The sequence below is a fragment of the Ambystoma mexicanum genome, chromosome 10 (assembly GCF_040938575.1).
Source record: "Ambystoma mexicanum isolate Mex_15411 chromosome 10, UKY_AmexF1_1, whole genome shotgun sequence".
In the NCBI taxonomy this organism is placed as follows: Eukaryota; Metazoa; Chordata; class Amphibia; order Caudata; family Ambystomatidae; genus Ambystoma; species Ambystoma mexicanum.
The window spans coordinates 1,313,603,267-1,313,625,225 of record NC_090932.1 but is presented as its reverse complement, the minus strand read 5'-3'; the positions used below and the strand labels follow the sequence as shown (position 1 = coordinate 1,313,625,225).

Sequence of the window (21,959 nt, the reverse complement as noted above, 5' to 3'; positions counted from 1 at the left end):
ACAACACGATTCAAGCATGGATGGCAGCCAATGGGCTTTGCCTCAACTCAGACAAAACCGAGCTACTCCTGGTTGGCTCCAAGGAAACACTTAAAAACCTTGACTCATAGTCATTTGACGATCGACAGCATTAAAATCCCAGTGGTTAACTCAGTAAAAACACTAGGTGTCTATCTTGACTCAAATCTAAGGATGACAAGGCAAGTCAATGCCACTGCATCAACAGCAGCCTACCATGCCGAACTCCTGACAGCAGCCAGACCCTTCCTGGACTACTGTAATGCACTGTTCCTGAGAGCAGCCACGGGAATACCCAAAAAAGAGCATATCACAGCAGCTAGGAAACGGGCACACTGGCTCCCAGTTAGAGAAAGAGTCCTCTTTAAAGCCCTTGTCCTTACTCCTAAATTCATCCACCTCACTTCCCCACCATACCTCTCTGAGAGGATTCACCCCTCTAGGTCCACTAGAAAAACCAGAAAACCATATGCTAACATGCTCACGATCCCCAGAGTCAAAAGAGCCAGAGCCGGATGGGATAGCTTCCCATGCCTAGCAGTGATGCACTGGAATGTCCTACCACCACCCCTGCGAGCAGAAGTCTCCCACCTGGCATTTTGTAAAGTGGTGAAAAGTATGCTCTTCAACTAAAACTCATTCGAAGAGATTGTGTCCTCCAACGTATTCCTTATCTTTGATAGATCATCTCCCAGCTTGCTGGACTCGGAAAAAATTTCAGTAGAGGGCGCTGCGCGTCGACGTCCCTCGAGCCAATGTCCCTCGACAGCCTCTGTATCGGTGCCGACATCATCACGCATATAAATAGACTCGCGCAGCATCCGTTGCTCAGTTCCATTTTTCCGCGCTTCGTGGGGCCTCGGAATATCGTAGCTCAGTTCTTCAGTCAAATATACTTTATTATTCCTCGTGAATACCGACTCGTACTCAATGGCTTCCTCACCCGAACCGACGACTCCACGGTCCGGCTTCAAAAAATGTCAAGACTGTGGAAAGAAAATGTCGTTGACAGAGCCTCACAGGATCTGTTTATGGTGCCTGGGAATCGAACACCATTGTTCGGAGTGCGAGGACTGCATGTCCATGACGGCGAAAGCCTTGAAGGAGCGTAACGGGAAGCTCGAGAGAGGTAAGGCAGTTAAAACTTCTTCGAAAGTTTCCTCTGCGGAGTCGAGACATTCGTCTCCTCGCCATCACAAAAGACATTCTCATTCTAGGTCTCGAAGCAGTTCCCATCTCTCTTCGAGATCTAAGCATTCAAAAAAGAGACGTCGAAGATCCCCTTCCTCGTCTTCCGTTTCCCCAAAAAGGGTCTCCTGCCCCACAAAGCACAGCTCTCAGGCTGAGTGGGAGGAATTCAGGAAAAAGATGATGAGCATCTTCGAGAAAGCGGCCTCGACCCCTTCGAAGACTGCTGAGGGTGATACCCTGGGTGAAAGACCCGAAAAATCAAAACGCGCGAGTCGCAGCACCCGGTGAAAGAAGCCACTCGAGAGTGTCACGAACCCTCGAGTAAAGGCAAAGTCGCGTCTTGGACGCCATCGTCGAAGATCCCTTCGACGCATAGATCGGCGTCTTCAACGCTGTTATCGAAGGGTTCTTCGACGCACAGGTCAGTCGAGTCGACGCCGTCTTCGACGTCGATGCCGAGAAAGGACAAACCCACGGCCACCTCACAGCCAGTGGCCATACCCAGAGCCTCGATCACGAGAATGTCATCGACAACCTCGAGTAGAATCCCGATACTCTTGAGTTCATCGAGGCCTCTACCACCTTTATCAACACCTTTTTTGTCTGATGGCTTTGAAGCCTTTAACGTCCGCGTCAACGACGTCGACGTTTGCTCAGCCAATAATGACGAATTTGGCCCCTTCTGCTCTGGAAATGGGATTTATACCATTTTCAAGACCTGATCACTCCAGAGTCTTATCATCTATTTATGAAGAAGGGGAGGATTCGGATCAGGAAAGACCTTTTGAGTTGCAGGGATCTGCAACTCCTGTACCAGAGGAATTTACCTCTAAGGAAGCTAGGTTGAAAGACCTCCAAGATTCCTTACAGGAAGCAAGTGGGTTGGACACTTCCCCAGAAGTGGAATTTGCCAGACCAGACCCAGGGGAACATGCTGAAACCCCTTATAGAACCTTGATGACAAGGATAATAGAGTTTATGGGGTGGTCCACACCCTCACCTGCTTTTCAGCAAGACGACCTCACAGACATCTTGGTCAAAGGTCCACAGGAAGATCCTGTGGTGCCATTTCATGCGGCATTACAAAGGAGAATATTGGCAAACTGGGAAACACCTGAGGTAATCCCGGCGGTTAACAAAAAAATTATCAGCTAAATATAGGGTGTCTTCTGCTGACCCTGAATATTTATCCAAACACCCAACCCCGGAGAGTCTGGTTGTTCAGGCAGCTACTTCATCAGGTAGTAAATCGGCTTACCCTACTGTTCCACAGGACAGGGATGATAAGAGATATGACTCTATGACCAAAAAAGTATTTTCTGCACGTAGCATGGCGTTGAAATCCATCAATGCTACTTGTACGCTCGTAAGGTTCAGCCACACACTTTGGGAGTGTGCTTGATCAGCGGCTGACTGCCTCCCGGAGGGAGAAGAAAGAGATGCGTTCCTAAACATCAAGGATGGTAAAGACGCTATGTGTGAATCCCTTCAAACTGGCATTAATTCTGCTGACAGCATCAGCAGGGCCATGGCGGCAAGTACAACAACCCAGATATTTGCTTAGTTGCGAAAGTCTGGTTTTGCTCCAGATGTGCAAAGCAGACTTTTGAATATGCCCTTTGACGGCTCTTCTTTGTTTGGTAAGAAGGCGGATGACAGTTTAGAAAAACTACAAACATCAAAGGCAGCAGCAAAATCCCTAGGAGCTGCAAACCGTCAGACACCATATCGCCCTTCAGGAACCTATTGGAGAGGTAAGTCCTTTCGCTTCTATTCCGCATTCGGAAGAGGCAGAGGACAGCCGGTTCAAAGGGGTCAGAAAAAATTCACCCGAGGTGGACGGGGTAAAAATAAAAAAGCCGCAGCAGCAGCAGGTGCCTCTTTACCCTTGGCATCTGCATCAGCCGCCTCCAAACCGCTCTGAGGACTCTCCTCACAAGACAAAAGTAGGGGGCAGGTTAACTCAACATCTGACGGAATGGCAGGCTATTACGTCAGATGCTTGGGCATTGGAGACAGTTGCCCAAGGTTACTGCCTGCCTTTTCTACGCATCCCTCAGAGTCATCCACCGGGGTACAGCTCTCTCAAAGTTCCAGATCCGCTCCTCTTGCAGGAAATTGTAGACCTGCTAGAGAAAAGTGCCATAGAACTGGTACCTGTAGCGGAGAAGAACAAGGGCTGGTAATCCCCCTACTTTCTCATACCGAAGAAATACGGAGGACTGAGACCTATCTTGGACTTAGGAGAATTGAACAAGTTCCTCAGGAAGGACAAGTTCAAGATGGTAACTCTCTCTCAGATCCTTCAGGCCCTCCAGCTCCAGGACTGGCTGGTATCTCTGGACCTCCAGGATGCTTATTTCCATGTGCCAAGCCATCTCAAACACAGGAAATACCTGAGGTTCGCAATTGGCGGCTCTCATTATCAATTTCGAGTTCTGCCATTTGGGCTGACCTCCGCCCCGAGGGTCTTCACCAAGCTAATGTCGGTAGTGGCTGCAAGTCTAAGGAGGGAAGGGATTCACGTCTACCCCTCCCTTGACGATTGGCTGATCAGAGCTGTATCTCCGGAACAAGCTCAGATCCAGCTAGATTATGTATGCCACTTCCTTCACAAACTGGGCTTCTCCCTCATTTTAAAGAAGTCACAGATGATACCATCACAGAGACTCCAGTTCATTGGAGCGGTCCTGGAGACTTCCCGGGGAAAAGCCTCACCACCAGAGGTGAGGGCTCAAGATATTCTGCAGATGGTCACTAAGTTTCAAAATGCCCAACGTCTCCCAGCCTTCGACATTTTGAGATTGCTAGGCCTCATGGCATCCTGCATCTTCCTTGTGCCAGAGGCTCGCCTGAGAATGAGATCTCTTCAGTGGGCACTGAGAACTCAGTGGTTGCAATTCTCAGGGAGAATGACAGACCTCCTTCAGGTTCCGGACAAGGTGGCTCGAGACCTTCAGTGGTGGGCCTGCCAGAAAAACATCTTGAAGGGAGAACTGTTTTGGCAACCATGGCCGGAGATAACAGTAGTCACAGATGCCTCACTCACAGGGTGGGGAGCCCATACCAAGGACTTGACCATCAGCGGTCGTTGGTCTCCATTGGAGTCCAGATTACATATCAACCTGTTAGAGCTGAGAGCAATCAGACTAGCGCTGAACGCTTTTCTGCCATTTGTACAGGGGAAAAATGTCCTGATAATGACGGACAACACAGTGGCCATGCACTACCTCAACAAAAGAGGAGGCGTAGGATCACTGCCACTGTGCAGAGAGGCAATGCAGCTCTGGTTTTGGGCAATTCAAGAGGGAATCTCTCTATCGGCAGTTCACCTAGCCGGAGAGAAGAACTTGACGGCAGACGCTCTGAGCAGGCAGGGCACAGTCTCCCACGAGTGGGAAATAGCTCAGGAAGTCCTTCAGGAGATCTTTGCCCTTTGGGGAACCCCTCAAGTGGATCTGTTCGCCACCAGTACCAACAGGAAGTGCAATCTGTTTTGTTCAAGGGAATTTCCCCCGAGAGGAGCTCTAGGGGACGCGTTCGTAGTGGACGGGGAGTTTCCACTCCTATACGCGTTTCCACCAGTCCCTGTCATTCCTCAAATGGTCAGGAGGTTGAGAAGATTCCGGAGGACCATGATCCTAATTGCCCCATACTGGGCCAGGAGAACGTGGTACCCGGACCGTCTGGACATGTCCATCTGCCCTCCAATTCGTCTTCCACTCAAGGAGAATCTTCTCTCACAGAAGGGAGGTCAGGTTCTCCATCCAGACATCAGAACCCTCAACCTTCACGCCTGGCTTCTGATAGTGTAACGCTCACCTGATTCTCGCAGAGGCGCCGGTCTTGACTGGGCGACTACCGTATCTTCAAAGGTGATGTGTAGCACCCGGTTGGCTCTTTGGGCTGGACCTCTGTGCACTGTATGCCTGACGTGAAGAGTAAGATGTCTGCAGATTGAAAATATGGGGTTAATGAACTGGGGTTATTGGGGTGTCCCTATCTCTTTCCTCTTCTCCTCTCCTGAAGACCCCCAAAGGTTAACGCTCTCACCTTAGGTAAGTGAATGCCGAGCTCTCCATCTGCCTCGGGGCAGGGTGCTGTAACCAGTTTCTTCACTGGATAGGTAGCGCAGGCCTCTTGACTTTAGAGGACTGCTGTCCGTCGTTTACTGCACGAACGGTAAGTTTCGAGTAATTCAAATGTCTTTTTAATGATGTCTCTTGTTTTGCAGGGTTCCGGCAATGGCGGATGACGGGCTGAAGTGAGTTGAAGATGGAGCCCGTGTGATGAATAGAAGCGCCTGGAAGCACGTAAGTAAGCGCTTGTTGCCTGCTTCACGATGCGCTCTAACTGTCTTTTTATTTTGCAGGTACAAGTTCGGAGCGGCTGCAGGGTGCCGGAATACCCACTGGGTTAGATGTGGAAAGGAGTAATGGCACGTGAGTATTAAAGTTCCCCAATGTCTTTAAACGCACCTTGTTTTGTCTTTCAGATGCGGGATGCAGCGCCGACGGCCTCCGGAGCGTGCGAAGAGTTGGTAAGCTTTTGTCTTTCAGATGCTGGAATGCTAACCTGTTCTTTCTTGTCTTTATAGGTGTTGCTGAAGACTGGATTCAGGATGGTAAGCCTTTTTCCTTAGGCCCAGGACCGGATGCAGAAGACACGATGAGCGTTCTGCTGCAGAGGGTGCAGAGTAACGCAAAGCAAGATTCATCCACCGGGTGTGGTTTAAATAGCCTCCTGTAGTGCTTAGGTGTCTCCTTCCACAGCCACGCCTAGGTAAGAAAAGAGTTCCTGCTTTCCAGAAGAGTTCCAATGTTCTGAATCTAGGGAGTGGCTCCAGCCCCACCCAACAGGAAAAGTAGTTCCAAACAGAAGGGAATCAGAGGCTCAACTGGCAGGCAAGTAAGCAGCATGGTCTGCTGCAGGTAAGTCCACCCAAGCATTATGAGCCCGGCGCTTCCAGCGCTGGGACTGGGCATATTTATGAGCCTGGTGCCACTGGCGCCAGGACTGGGTCCAAAAGGTCCCAATTGGGACTGGTTGGCACTCGGAACCTGGGTTATGGATCTGCTTCCAAGGGAGTTGGGAAAACCCTGACCTTTTGGAAGCAGAGATCATGACAGTACCCCCCCTCAAGGCCCCTCCCAAACCGGGCTTCTCCGGGGGTTTTGGCTTGTCAGGAAATGTTCGGTGAAATCTTTTGATTAGGCGCGGAGCGTGGACATATTCAGCAGGTTCCCAGGATCTCTCTTGGGGGCCGTAGCCTTTCCAGTCAATTAGGTAGAATAGTTTAGATTTGGAGATCTTGGAGTCCAGAATACTTTTGACTTCAAACTCGAGTTCTCCATCAACTAGGATAGGTTTTGGAGATTTGGTTAGTCGGGTTTGAGGTTGCACGGGTTTTAATAGAGAGACGTGGAAGACCGGATGTATCTTCATGTGCGGGGGCAAATCCAACTTGACCGCTACTGGGTTTACTATGGTAGTGATGGAATAGGGACCAAGGTATCTTGGGTTGAATGTGCGTGGCCCTTTTAGAGATAGATATTTGGTGGATAACCAGACTTGATCCCCTACTTGATAGTGAGGGGCTTCCTTCCGATGTTGATCTGCTCCTTTCTTGTATTGTTCTTTAGCCCTTTGAAGGTGAGAAACAGCTTCCTTAAAGGCTTGGGTGATTGTAGAATGCAGGTAGTCTACTGCTGGTGTTCCAAGATCTTGGAGGGGATCCAACTCCGAGGTTCGAGGGTGACTGCCGTACAAAAGAAAAAACGGGGTTTTCCCAGTTCCCGAATGGACAGAGTTATTGTAGGCATATTCGGCTATCCAAAGGATATCTTTCCAAGTTTTTTCAGTTTGTTGCAGCATGCAGCGTAAATACTGTTCCAGAGTTTGATTGGTCCTCTCGGTTTGTCCGTCGGTCTGAGGGTGGTGACTGGTCGATAGTCTCACATCAATTTGAGCCGACCGACAGCAACTTCGCCAAAAATGAGAAATAAATTGACTACCTCGATCCGAAATTAGAACCGAAGGAAAACCGTGCAGTCGGACGATGTTTTCGAGAAATTCTCGGGCCAGAGTTGCTGCCGTTGGCAAGCCTTTGAGCGGAATGAAATGCGCCATCTTGGAGAATAAGTCCACGATTACTAGAATCGTATTGTATCCGGAGCATGGAGGTAGATCGGTGATGAAGTCCATAGAAAGCGTATGCCAAGGGCGAGGTGGGATGTCAATAGGGCGTAAGAGGCCTGCTGGTCTTTCCTTTTGACTCTTGTTTTGGGCGCATACTCCACAGGACATTATAAAGTCTCTGATATCTTTTTTCCAAGACGGCCACCAGAAGTAGCGCTTGATCTTTTCTGAGGTCTTGGCCATACCGGGATGACAAGAGATTACTTTTTTCTGTAAATCTGTGCTGGGTAGGTATAATCGTTCTTGGAAATACAATAAGTTGTCCTTTACTGCAAAGTCCTTTCCCTGCAGATGCCAATTCTGTATGTCTGCTGGAGTTACAAGTTGCCTGGCTTTATCCTTAACTTCCTCTATGGATTCTGTGGCGATTACACCCAGAATTCTTTGTTCGGGAATGATTGGTACAGGTTTAGGGTTGATCAAGTGTTCTTCCACTCCCATCCGAGAAAGGGCATCAGCTTTACCGTTCTTGGTACCAGGTCGATAGGTAATTATGAAGTCAAACTCGGCAAAGAATAATGCCCAACGGAGTTGTCTAGAGGATTGGGCTTTTGCGGTTTTCAAATATTGCAGGTTTCGGTGATCCGTAATCACAGTAACGGTGTGTCGGGCCCCCAGCAGATAATGCCGCCAAGCCTTAAAGGCAGACTTGATAGCCAGAAGTTCCTTGTCAGTAATCGTGTAATTGATTTCAGGAGGCGAGAATTTGCGGGACCAAAATGCCACGGGATGCAACTGATTGGTTACCGAGTCCTTTTGTGATAGAACTGCCCCCATGGCAAGGCTTGAAGCACCAGTTTCCACGATGTAGGGGAGTTCGGGGCGAGGGTGTTTTAAGATTGGTGCAGAGATAAATTTAGTCTTCAAATCCTGGAAAGCTTGTTCCGCCTCGGTAGACCATTCAAAACGTTTGTTTTTCTTTAACAAGGCAGTGATGGGCTGGACTATCCGAGAGAATTCGGGGATAAACCTGCGGTAAAAGTTAGCGAAGCCTAACATGCTTTGCACACCTTTTACGGAGGATGGTGATGGCCATTTGAGAACTGCATCGACCTTCTTTGAATCCATACGCACTCCGCCAGGTGATAATATGAATCCCAAGAATTCAACTTCAGTCACGTTGAAAACACATTTTTCCAACTTAGCGAAAAGTTTGTGTTGACGCAATCTTTCGAGGACCATTTTCACGTGTTTCCGATGTTCAGATTCCGATGAAGAATAAACGAGAATGTCGTCAATGTAAACAACAACACACACATCTATGAGCTCTCTGAGGACATCGTTCATAAAATATTGAAAGGCGGCCGGGGCATTGCAAAGTCCGAAGGGCATGACCTGATATTCAAATAGCCCATACTTGGTGCGGAAGGCCGTCTTCCATTCATCGCCCTCTTTTACTCGTACCAAGTGGTAAGCTCCTCTAAGATCCAGCTTTGTATATATGCATGCTTTTCTGACTTGGTCCAGGAGTTCAGGGATCAAAGGTAACGGATATCTATTCTTAACAGTGATCTGGTTCAGGGAGCGATAATCGATACAAGTTCTAAGGTCTCCTTCCTTTTTTGGAATGAAGAACAAAGCTGAAGAAGCAGGGGACTTGGAAGGACGAATAAACCCATTTGCCAGGTATTGATCCAGGTATTGTCGAAGGTGAAGGTTCTCAGGCTCGGTGAGGGCATAAATTCTACTACAAGGAGGAGTAGATCCAGGTATCAGGTCTATCTGGCAGTCATAAGACCTATGAGGAGGTAGAGAGTTAGCCTGCTCCTTCCGGAAAACATCTTGGTATTCTAGGTATTCGGGAGGTAACTGGGGAGTCTCTGAAGAAATTGCTGCCAGTGCAACACCAGGTGGAGGGTGACAAGTAGAGACACATTCTGGAAACTGGACCGTTCTTGCTCGCCAATCGATCAGAGGATTGTGTTTCTCTAACCAAGGTATTCCTAGAATAATCTGAAACTGAGGGGCCTTGATCACATCGAACACGATCTTCTCATGGTGTCCATCTTGACTTACTAGCGTCACCTCTTGAGTGGTATGCGTTACTGGCCCGGAGGCTATCTCCGTACCATCCACCGTAGTAATGACGTCCTTTACAGCCTTGGGACAAAGAGTTAGATTCATCCTCAAAACCATTTCATGATCCACATAATTGCCGATGGCACCGCTGTCGACGTAAGCTTCAATTGCATGTAATCGACCCGGATTATCAGGGCTAATGAGGACCATAGGTATCACGAAATGCGAGGTCACAGAACTGGTTTTCACGCTCGGCAAGAGGACCTCTATTCTTGTCGGGCGAGGTCGTTTCCCTGCTCAGAGTTTGTAACTTTGGTAACTGCAGCTCCTACTGCCTTCTTGGCAGGTTTCACCGAACAGTCTCGAAGAAAGTGCCCTGAGTTTCCGCAATATAGGCATAATTGCAACTGGTTTCTCCTTTCCCGCTCCCTTTGTGTTAGAGGACCTTTCAGACCCCCTATTTGCATGGGTTCCCCGGAGTCTACTCCTTTGGAAGGAGTTGGCGGTTTGGAAAGTACTCGAGCATCAAACTTGGAACGATCGGCCTTCCTGTTCTGCAGTCTGTGATCTATTTGAACGACCAAGTCTATATAATCCGAACAGTCTTGTGGGGGATTCACTACTTGGGCTAAAACGTCTTTGAGCTCTCCACGTAGACCTCTATAAAACAGCGTAATCCTTTTGTCCTCAGGCCATTGAGTTTCCACTATTAGTCTATTGAAAGATGCAATATAAGCCAAAAGGTCTTGATTACCCTGTCGCAACGAAAGAAGCTCATTGTCCAAGGCCTGCCCCTGTGCATGTCTTGCGAACAGTTTTTCCATACTAAGCTGAAAGGCTTGAAAATCATGGAGAACCGGATCATCTTGATTAACTAGAGGGATCGACCAGTCTGCCGCATTGCCACTAAGGTACGAAAGTACAAAAGCTACTTTAGCTTGATCAGTTGGAAAGGCTGCTGGCCGGCATAAGAAGTGCAACCGGCACTGATTGATAAATACTGCAAACCTCTTTGGGTCACCAGAAAATCGTTCGGGCGGAGCCAGAGGTACATTCCCAGGTAGGTTGATCTGCACTGGATTCATAGAGGATGTTGAAGGAAGATTTGCCCCTGATGCGGGTAACGGGGTCTGTCCGGCTTGTGACTGTAGCAATTGTCTAGCAAGATCATCTGTTCTCTCCTTGGAAATAATTAGTTCCCTTCTTAGAGCATTCGTTTCCTGACGAGCTGCATGCACTTCTGCCCTTAGTTCCCCAAGTAACCGGGCTAGGTGGTCAGTATCCGAGGTTTCCATAGCGCCTGGGCGAGAGTTTTGCGGTAGGCTTTGCGTTCTGTAACGCTCACCTGATTCTCGCAGAGGCGCCGGTCTTGACTGGGCGACTACCGTATCTTCAAAGGTGATGTGTAGCACCCGGTTGGCTCTTTGGGCTGGACCTCTGTGCACTGTATGCCTGACGTGAAGAGTAAGATGTCTGCAGATTGAAAATATGGGGTTAATGAACTGGGGTTATTGGGGTGTCCCTATCTCTTTCCTCTTCTCCTCTCCTGAAGACCCCCAAAGGTTAACGCTCTCACCTTAGGTAAGTGAATGCCGAGCTCTCCATCTGCCTCGGGGCAGGCTGCTGTAACCAGTTTCTTCACTGGATAGGTAGCGCAGGCCTCTTGACTTCAGAGGACTGCTGTCCGTCGTTTACTGCACGAACGGTAAGTTTCGAGTAATTCAAATGTCTTTTTAATGATGTCTCTTGTTTTGCAGGGTTCCGGCAATGGCGGATGACGGGCTGAAGTGAGTTGAAGATGGAGCCCGTGTGATGAATAGAAGCGCCTGGAAGCACGTAAGTAAGCGCTTGTTGCCTGCTTCACGATGCGCTCTAACTGTCTTTTTATTTTGCAGGTACAAGTTCGGAGCGGCTGCAGGGTGCCGGAATACCCACTGGGTTAGATGTGGAAAGGAGTAATGGCACGTGAGTATTAAAGTTCCCCAATGTCTTTAAACACACCTTGTTTTGTCTTTCAGATGCGGGATGCAGCGCCGACGGCCTCCGGAGCGTGCGAAGAGTTGGTAAGCTTTTGTCTTTCAGATGCCGGAATGCTAACCTGTTCTTTCTTGTCTTTATAGGTGTTCCTGAAGACTGGATTCAGGATGGTAAGCCTTTTCCTTTCAGATGCCGGAATGCTAACCTGTTCTTTCTTGTCTTTATAGGTGTTGCTGAAGACTGGATTCAGGATGGTAAGCCTTTTTCCTTAGGCCCAGGACCGGATGCAGAAGACACGATGAGCGTTCTGCTGCAGAGGGTGCAGAGTAACGCAAAGCAAGATTCATCCACCGGGTGTGGTTTAAATAGCCTCCTGTAGTGCTTAGGTGTCTCCTTCCACAGCCACGCCGAGGTAAGAAAAGAGTTCCTGCTTTCCAGAAGAGTTCCAATGTTCTGAATCTAGGGAGTGGCTCCAGCCCCACCCAACAGGAAAAGTAGTTCCAAACAGAAGGGAATCAGAGGCTCAACTGGCAGGCAAGTAAGCAGCATGGTCTGCTGCAGGTAAGTCCACCCAAGCATTATGAGCCCGGCGCTTCCAGCGCTGGGACTGGGCATATTTATGAGCCTGGTGCCACTGGCGCCAGGACTGGGTCCAAAAGGTCCCAATTGGGACTGGTTGGCACTCGGAACCTGGGTTATGGATCTGCTTCCAAGGGAGTTGGGAAAACCCTGACCTTTTGGAAGCAGATATCATGACAGATAGGTTGAGATACAGGGATTGGGACCTCCCTGATGACGTCATGGAGGTGTTGCTTTCGGCCAGAAGGCCAGCAACAAAGTCTTTATACCGCTGCCGTTGGAACAAATTTTGCAGCTGGTGTAGAGAAGAGAATATCGACCCCTTTTCATGTGGTACACCAACGGTGTTATCCTTTCTACTATACTTGTCAAATTCAGGCCTTCAAGTTGGCACTATCAAGGGCTATCTCGCAGCGCTATCGATCTTCAAGCGCACTGCAGAGGAGCCTTCGTATTTCAAATTACCCTTAGTAATACAATTTCTAAAGGGATTAACTAATGTCTACCCTCCAAGACCTTTCCAGGTTCCTTTATGGGAATTAAATTTAGTCTTAAATTTCCTGATGGGTACTCCTTTCGAACCACTCCACTCTTGTTTGCTAAGATTTCTCACCCTTAATACTGTCTTTTATTAGTGGCTTTAACATCTGCTAGAAGGGTGAGCGAATTACAAGCTCTGTCTTGTAAACCCCCTCATACAATTTTTCATAAAGACAAGGTTGTCCTACAGGTGAAGCCTAATTTCCTCCCAAAGGTGGTTTCTGAATTCCACATCACTCAGAAAATTACCTTACCTTCATTCTATCCACCACCCCATCCGGGGAAAGAGGAAGAAAGGCTACATAGGCTGGTCCCAAGGCGGGCTTTAAGCTTTCACATCAGCAGACTTGCTAGGATTAGGCAAGCAGACTAACTGTTCGTAGGTTACTCAGGGCACAAGTTGGGACTACCGATAACAAGAACCATTTCCTGATGGATTATTTTGGCCATCCTGGAATGTTACAAACTATCAGGGAAAGAGCCTCCTCAAAATCTTAGGGCTCATTCAACCAGGGGTATCGCAGCCTCCTCGGCCCTCCAAAGAGGGGTTCCGGTTCCAGACATATGTGCAGCTGCCACATGGTCGTCCGCACATACCTTCACAAGATTTTACAACCTGGATTCCTCCTCTAGTCAAGAGACTAGGTTTGGCAAAGCCGTATAACATTCTGTTCATGCCTAAAAGGAAACATGACATTTTACTCCCACCTCCATTTACACCCCACTGCTATGGGAGTCTATCAAAGATAAGGAATACGTCGGAGGACACAATCCCTTTGAAGAACAAGTTACTTCTTACCTTGTAACGTTCTTTCGATGGGATGTTCCTCCGACGTATTTCTTATCGCCCCTCCCAACCATCCCCGCAGTAATACTTCCCTTGTGGTTGCAGCTTACGCTCCTTCAAGGTCAATAACCAATTCATGTAAAACAACTGTTAACGTCAAAACGGAACTGAGCAACGGACGCTGCGCAAGTCTATTTATACGCGTGATGACGTCGGCGCCGATGCAGAGGCCGTCGAGGGACATCGGCTCGAGGGACGTTGACGCGCAGCGCCCTCTACTGAACAATTTTTCCGAGGCCAGCAAGCTGGGAGATGATCTATCAAAGATAAGGAATACGTCGGAGGAACATCCCATCGAAAGAACGTTACAAGGTAAGAAGTAACTTGTTCTTCTAGATGTGAACACCACCCTTGTCACACACTGGGGAGATGACTAAGGCAACTGCAGAACACGCTTAAGCGCCCCTAGCTGAAACCTATTTTTGAATTGATAGCATAATGGTGACATAACGTACTCAAACACTGAAACTGTACCTCTGAAACGGCACTTCTATTTTTCTGAATTGCTATACTCCTATGCCCTTATATTCAAATGTATGCAACCTCGTATGTATGTAACTTCTATGTAACTAAGACTGACACAAGTAACAGTGCCGCGATGCCTCTGGGCTGTATGTGCGCTATACAAATGCAAAAATAAATACATAAATTGTTCAGTATTCTCTGCCATATACCTGACATTGTAACACATTTGTTTCGTTTTTTAGTGTTGTGCTGTAGCATTCATCGAAAAGCTTGATGGTCCTTCACTAAACCTAACACGAGAAGAATTTGACCAGTACATGAAAGGCCAACGGTCAGAGGTGCGGAAGATTCCAGTTTGTCTCTTGCAATCAGATTGGCCAGGACTAAAGCAAATTCAAGAGAACCAGAAAGTATTAGCAGACCTCTGGAGCCGACAAGAGATGGTCATCCGTGGGGTGCAAAGTTTGGAGCAAGAGCTTAGAGATTGGTGTCAGCACATCGGAAATGAGGTGCAGGCAATAATTAGCAGGTACCCTCTGGAGGCGACTTCCTCCTCCCTAAAGCCTCTGGATCGTGAAAATGGTACTGTCTAGGGAAGCCTCATACTCACTGTTTGGTACAGATTCCTTCCAGGACCTTAAATACATTCCTTTTAGTACTGCCATGCCAAGTAAGGACATCTGCAGCCTTTGAACTGAAGCCATACAAATACAACACACTGTACCAGCGTCATATATCCCCACAGAATCAAACCTGCTGCTCCCTACAAATGAAGCCTGCACGTCTATAACCTTTGAGTGGGGGAGTTTGGACAGAGTGCAATGACCTTACTTGAACCACTGTGACCAGAAATGTAGGAAGCATCTTGGTTAAGGCACTTACTGTGAAGTCAGATATTTCTAGGTTAAAGCTCTTCTTACCTGCTAGTCAGAACTGTGTATTGGCACCTGTGGCAGGCGCATCAGCCAATCAGGTTGCTCCAAACCTAGAATGGATGCATCCACCAACAATTTTCCCTCCCCGCTGCATCCCTTGTATCTCCCCAACCTTCCTGACCCTACTCAGATCCTAGGCGACTCTCCTCTCATTACCACCTGCCCATGGCATCGTTGAAACCCCATTTGCCTGGCGCCCATGTTAGGAGCAAATGTATTTTTGAGAAACAACAAGTCACACACGTTGGGCACAACCTGTTGTTTCACTCAGATTCATTGTTTTTAGCACAGTGGCCTCTCGGTGCTAATAGCAATAAATGGCTATTCTGGTGGCTGGACACGGTGGTAACGTTGCTGGGGCCACACGTTATAACTTGGGTTACCACCCTTCAGCCCCCAGAACGGGCATTTTATTGCTGTTTAAAAAAATCCCAATACCTCTTTGGATCCTGTGTCTGAGCCATTATCTTAATGCAGGCTTCCTTGTCCTAAGAGTATCTTTTTGATTGCAATTCTTTCCTAGTTTCCAACCATAGCCTAATAAGATGAGTACAAAGCCATGGCCAGTCTATTCCTTTAAGTGGACCATTTGTTTACTTTGCCTGGTGTTTATGCACATCTTTCCCATTCACTTTGTTTGTCATTCTTGCAACGTAATTTAAATATATATATATGTAGATTTCCCTTGGTTTAAATGGGTTGTCTACACAAGAAGTTTGTGTGTGGGGATTTTATGTATCAATAATAAAATATTATAGATGACATTGACTATAATAAACCGATGTTTAAGCTGCTTAACTTTCCCCCAAATGTTTTACTATAGATGCTCTTTTTCAATGTTAGAACACAGGCTATGTTTCTAGCGGGTATGAAAAGGCAATGGGCTTGACTTGTCAATCTCCTGGGTCAGGTATTCGGAAACCACTGCGCCAGAGTCATGTAATCTTACCTAAAGTCACAGCCTGCTGTCTTGATTATGTCTAAGCTACCCTTCCTTGGTCTAACGTTCCGTGCCTTGTAGCTGTATCAACTGCTCGACAGGAAATAAGAGGGGATTTCTAAAAGTGCAAACACTGGACATGCTTGGAAGATAGTTTTATTAAAGCGTAACTATTTTTTTTCTTCACGCTTTCTTCTCCTTTACAGATTTGCATTTCTTAAAATGGTTCGGTTTGATAAGGTGGCATGCTTGAGAAGGAAGCTCCTGAAACTAAAAGTATTTTGCAATTAGGTTTCAGCATATAGGTTGTTCGTTGATATGGGTGTGTCCTCCTTGCTGCTCCGTAACCTTTCTGTCACCTTTCATGTTTGTGAATCCTCCCCCTCTCTCTTTTGGAATGACGTCCCCTATGACGTAAAAGCTAGTTTATCAGTAGTTATTTAATACCAGACTTAAACACCACATGTTATCCAGCAAAGAGGAACCTCACACTCCCTCACCACTGGCCTGTAAATGACCCCAGTCTACCGATCTGGATAATGTCACACTTGTTTTCATAATAATGTATATGTGTAGACTGCTTGGATGCTCGGGCTCTAGGCCCTTAATTTACAACGTATTTGTGTCTGTTCTTTGATTACTGCCCTAGTTCATTTCTCTCTACACCACCCTTTCACCACCCGATCTTGTGCTCAAGCCATAGCCTAAACTGCTAGGTCACATCCCTTCTGCAAGAGACCACAAGGAACCCCAGCAATGTTTCAGCCTCGTTGGATATTGTCAGTGAGGTGCAGCTTAGATCTAGCGGCACATTTAGGACCCATTTCTGTGCATACCTTTCCCATTCAGGGTGAAATTAGGGAAACTGAAAATTGATGGCTCTAATGTTTTGAATGAATGAATGAAAATGTTCATTTACGAACAGTACTTTCTCTTTATACCAGAATGATAAATAATAGTTCGATTTATAAATACCCAATAAATACATTAAAAAATCGAATGGAAGTTCTACATCATTTCAGAAAACAAGACAAGGATGCATTTTTCAAATTCTTTCTTGGCAGATGATGTGTAACACGTAGATACATTAGATTTTACATACAGTTGATATTACTGTCCTTTGGATTGTTGACAAAATATTCTTTTTGAAATGGTCAATTGGGAAAATTATAGAACTCTTTTGACTTATAATTGGCCGTAAGTGACCTGATTTTAGAGCAGATTCATACAGGGATTAGGATTTTTCCCTAAGAAATGTTGCAGAAAACATTCAGAACTATGCATTCCCAAAGCACCATTTTCACAGCCATTTTATTTAAAAAAAATCTCAACAATATCCAATGAAATCACCCACCACACACTGACATACAACAGTATTATATTGCCAGACAAGATAACATCACTTTGTTCTTCCATTTCCAGAACTCTTATTGCAGCTGCTACTCTTGCGCCCGTGATGCTCTCATTTTGTTTCCACTTTGTTTTAAAACCTACTCTTCTGATTGGCCACGCTGGAAAACCTCTCCAAAAATGCGCCTATTTGGAATGTATAATCCCCATCATGTAAGCCTGAGTCACGCTCTAGGGAGCATGAATCAGTGCTTAATTTGTGCTGGTGATTGCCGGGACTGAGCCCTGGGCCTTATTTGTGAGCAACAACACTTATCTTAGACTCAGTTCAATTTTGCTGTGTGTTTTAACAACTTTATTATTTACATTTGTACTTTGACTCAATCACATAGCATGCAGAGGGACAAAGGGAGAACAACACTGAGGGGTCAAAGGAATAGTCAGCAGCCAGCAACACCACCAAAGAAGGCAATGCCAGGTAAGACACCACTGCAGAACTGTGCCTCTGCTGAGTGCCAAGCTATAGAAATCTAGCAGAGGCATTTGACAGGCAGTTATCAGTGAAGAAACTTTGTTTACATGAATGAGTATCAAAGTACAAACATCAATAACAGCAAGCACATAGATTTTAAAAGCAAAAACAATATAACAAAGTCTTATGAAAATGTCACATATAAAGTAAAGGCTTTGCAAACACATCAGAGTCCTAAGATATAATTCATTAATGACTCTCTCTGTTTCAATGCATGATGCAAATAGGTGCGCAATGATGAGTGGTGATTAGCCAATAATGTAAAAAGCATAGCAGGTGTACATTACCTAAAGTGCATTTGGTGGAGTAACATTGTTATAGATTTCTTCCTAATTTCACTATAAATTGGGGAAAAAATTAAAAGAATGCATAGTTACACCGTTACATAATACCCAGCTTAATTCATTCACTGGGCCTGAGTGGTTAGAGACCATTTGCCAATGACTGCCCTAAATTGTAATAAGTTAAACCTATCCCTCGTTATCAGGGCACATTCGTGCTTATACTTAGTTCTCAAGAGAAAGTCTAAAATATTATTAGAGGTGAAAAGGATGTGTGCACGATTAGAAACCTTACCCAAGTTATTCTGTTCGTGGTCCAAGGTCAGCACTGAATCAATGGTTCTGCAAGACCATTTTATAATTATCCAAAGAAATATCAGATGGGGTAGCGAAGCAATTACTACGTTAGCAAGAGCTAAATGCTTATTAACAAAAGAGATCCAAGGGATTAACAAGTAATGTGCCTCAGAGGCACGGACCTTATTTAAAAGTAATAACGAAATATTTGCTCTTTCATTTGGCAAGACTCTGAGCCAAAGCTTAACTGGTTCTAATCATAGTTCGTCTTCAAGATGCAGCATGCCACGTTCCCATTGAAACGAAAATGTGGGGCAGAATTAGTACAGTAAACATTTTTCAAAGATGGTTCTCCTCTGGTTGAAGGTAGGTCACTCCCGAAACTTACCACAATCCTGCCCTGTATTTCACTATGATTTTAGCCTTCTTAGACTAATACATTCTCAGTATTATCTCTAGCGGTTGAGATTTTAATGACTTTACAAAACGTGACACACTTTCAAATGCCTTTGACACTTTAATTTTTTTTCCGATTTTCTGTGTTTCACTTCATTAAGCTGTGGCATGAAAGTGAAGCGCAGATAAGGATAGCTTGACAGACTTTAATGGGTTTATCCCCAGCTCTACGAGTTAGTAGCTTTAATAATTTTTAGCCTGATGACACCCCAAGATGAGGCATTAATAGTGAGATCCAATTTACCCATAAAACCAACGTAAGCCATGATTAGATCAAATGAATGCAGAGTTCTGGGAGTCACAACGGTGTCATCCGCTAATGTTAAAAACAGTAAAGGTATACCACCTTAAGTTAGCACATCAACGTTTCACTCTATAAGATGGTTATACAAGTTTGTATTATAAAGTCAGCATAACAAAGGTGAAAGTACGCATCCTTGTTGAAACCCAGAACATTTTGGGATCTATGAAAAGCAATGGCCATTTGCACTTCAGCATATTGTATTGTATTATAGTAGTCATCTATATAGTGCCTTTTCCCATTTGTATGGCCTCTACACGCTTTGTGGTCAGAACTCTCTTGGGGACCGAAGTCCGTGTGTGGGAAAGTTCTAAGCGGAGGCTTAACATGCGATTGTTGTGAGAAACCTGACAGTGTTATCCCACCTATTCCCCCGGGATCCTCTAGTAGCCAGGGAAGGGCAATCGCTTTTGGATCCTGACCCTGGGGAGGACGAGCGAAGTAGGATCACCAGAGTGGAGGGTCAAGAGGGATTGGGAGGAGAATACCCAAGGGCGAGACATGGTATTCTCCTTTTTCCATTTGTATACCAACCCACTCTACCTCAGCCTTAATGGGGTATTTTCAAGAACACCCCATCTCCTCCTCTCCCCATGTTTCCTCTGAAACCCCTTCCTCAGCTTTCATAGGATATTTGCAATTCCATTTAATCTTCCCCACCCCGTTTCCAACAAATACTGAAACGAGGAAGAGGCCACGAAGATCAATAAAGATTAACCATAGGAATAACATGGGGAAAATAACTGAAACCTACCCTGGAAAGAACTCAAGTTGTCCCACTAATAGAGTCAGGCATTTAATAGTAACCATTTACACCTGACTCCACTTGATTGGTCTTTTCACTATAAAAGGTGTTGTCTTACACAAATGGATGAGCGAGTAGGAGAGCAAGCAGGTGTGCGAGTTGAGAAGAGAGCCGAGACACCAGAGCTGCCTAGGATGAGAGGCCAGAAACCGGGATGCCGAGGCGCTGAGTAGCTTCAGTTCTAAAACAGCAAAAGCGTGGTGATGGAGCCGTGTCTCCAGGGAGCCAAGAGGCGTGCTGGTCCTCTGCCGAACCTGTGAATGTGAATGTTCGTTCCCCTGGGCCGGTGAGACAGCCCAGGAGTGTCCGAGGGGCAGAGAGTGAGACCCTGACCCTGAGTGAAGAGCCGCTGTGAGGCTGAAGCGCAGAAGTCAGCCCAGTGAGTCTGAAAGTATTGCAGGAACGGGTTGTGAAAAGCACGATACAAAGTAACAACAAATGCATTAGAAAGAGGACCGCCTGCATATTTGTGTTCCATTAAGTCCAAAGGGAAGACTTCAAAGGTGAAAAAGGTACAAGTAACCGTGAAAGCGCGAAACTAGGGAGAGACGCGTGTGTAAATCAATAAATGGAATGAAGTTAGACATTGAATCTATACGAACAAAAAGAGGGCCAGAAGCCTGTGGAAAATGTGTGTTAGGGAGAATTCTCATTCAATGGCTAATTTCCCTTACCTAGTGAGTCCCCCGGCAGCTTTGCTGGATCGCTGGAGTTTATTTTTTCCACTTGGTAAGAGTGTACCCCTTTTCCCCACTCTTACCTGTATTTTGCCATGTGTATTTCAGCTATTTTGTGATTGTGGACTCTGGAGTACACCACTTCAGTAGCTCCCTTCTTTTGTGTGTTACACAGCACCTTCAGTGCAGTGACACAGGGTTGTCTTTAAGACTTCCCACCGACTCCATTTCTGAGGCTGACTACTGTCCCCCAGAAAAGGGTAAAGTTGCCATTAACTTTACTTAGTCATTTAACCACAGATCCAGTACACCCCATTTTACATGGAGTACTGGAAAGGGTTAATCCTTAGCCCTTTTTATCTGTACCTCCTAGAGCATTGTTTCGCTCTTTTAACATTTAGACTTGGCTGGTGGCAGTGGTATCTACCTTAACTTTTCTACCGCGATTATACTATATAAATGTGGTATTGTTTTAGGCTATTATATTAGCCTCAAACTTAAACCTGCTTGACCAAATACTTTTTCTTTTGGCTCCGGTCGGGTTTATTTGCCATTTCTGTGATCCTCGACAACAGGAACCCGGTTCCACTTGGCACTGGCTCCGGCCTATGGACTTTTGAATTTCTGTCTAAGAGTGTTCTCTGATCCTGTCTGCCTTGATAAAAGTATCGCCTATGATTTTTGCCCCTAACTCTCTCTGGGTATCTCAGGTGCTAAATGTGTTTTTACCCCGGTAACATTTCTTTAGTAAGACCGAGCTGTCATTACTGTCAAAAAGTGATCGCAAGTGTATTCCCGGTAACGTCTTTTGTTTCATAACATCGGTCTGCTTAAAACACAGGGTACTTACCTTGAAGTATACCATACAAAGTGAATTGGTTAGTTGTAGTATATTTTACGTGTGGTTTTTAAATTAATAGAAGTGTCGTGTTTATAACAAATGGTTTAAAAATAAATATACATATATATTTTTTACCTGAATCCTTGAGTCGGTGTTTGCTTGAGTCACAGTAATTGTGGTCCCTTTGTGTAATCTCTGCTACTGCTCATATACTCTTGAGATAAGCCAGGCTGCTCCTCTACTGCTACCACTTTAACATAGTAGTACAGGCTTGTACCAAAAATAAAACTTGTATTGCCACCTGTAGTCTTAATTGTGTGTAGTGGTCCCTAAGGGCTCTGCACAGGATTCTGCCTAACACTGGTGTACAGCGGTGAGGATTTGGAAGTAGAGTAATTACACTTAGAGTGCTGCTATTGCTTGGGTTCAACTAACCACAAGTCCAACACCACTAATTCTATTTAACTAAGAAATCATGTCAAATATGGAAAACTACACTGAAGAGGGTCTCTTGAACTACACTGCTGAGGTTTTGAGAACCATGTGTAGGGAGAGGAGTCTCCCTGGTAAAGGAAAGAAATCTGAATTGATTGCAAAGTTAATGGGAAAACAAAGTCTGGAGAGTTGGTCGGAAGGGCCTACCCCTCCAGCAAATGTAGATACTGATGTTTCTGATTCTGAGAGTGGTACTTTTGAAGAAGTAGATGAGT

General features: G+C 45.9%; 1 protein-coding gene across 1 annotated transcript in view; it reads left to right on the top strand.

Moving 5' to 3' along the window:
- LOC138492304 (rab5 GDP/GTP exchange factor-like) overlaps window positions 1–15,895 on the top strand; it is a 664,850-nt gene extending 648,955 nt beyond the window's left edge. The window contains exon 9 of the mRNA XM_069619350.1: window positions 14,077–15,895. Coding sequence (XP_069475451.1) covers window positions 14,077–14,427 — 351 coding nt within the window. The 3' untranslated portion in view covers window positions 14,428–15,895. The remainder of the gene's footprint in view (window positions 1–14,076) is intronic.
- The last annotated feature ends 6,064 nt before the right edge of the window (window positions 15,896–21,959 follow it).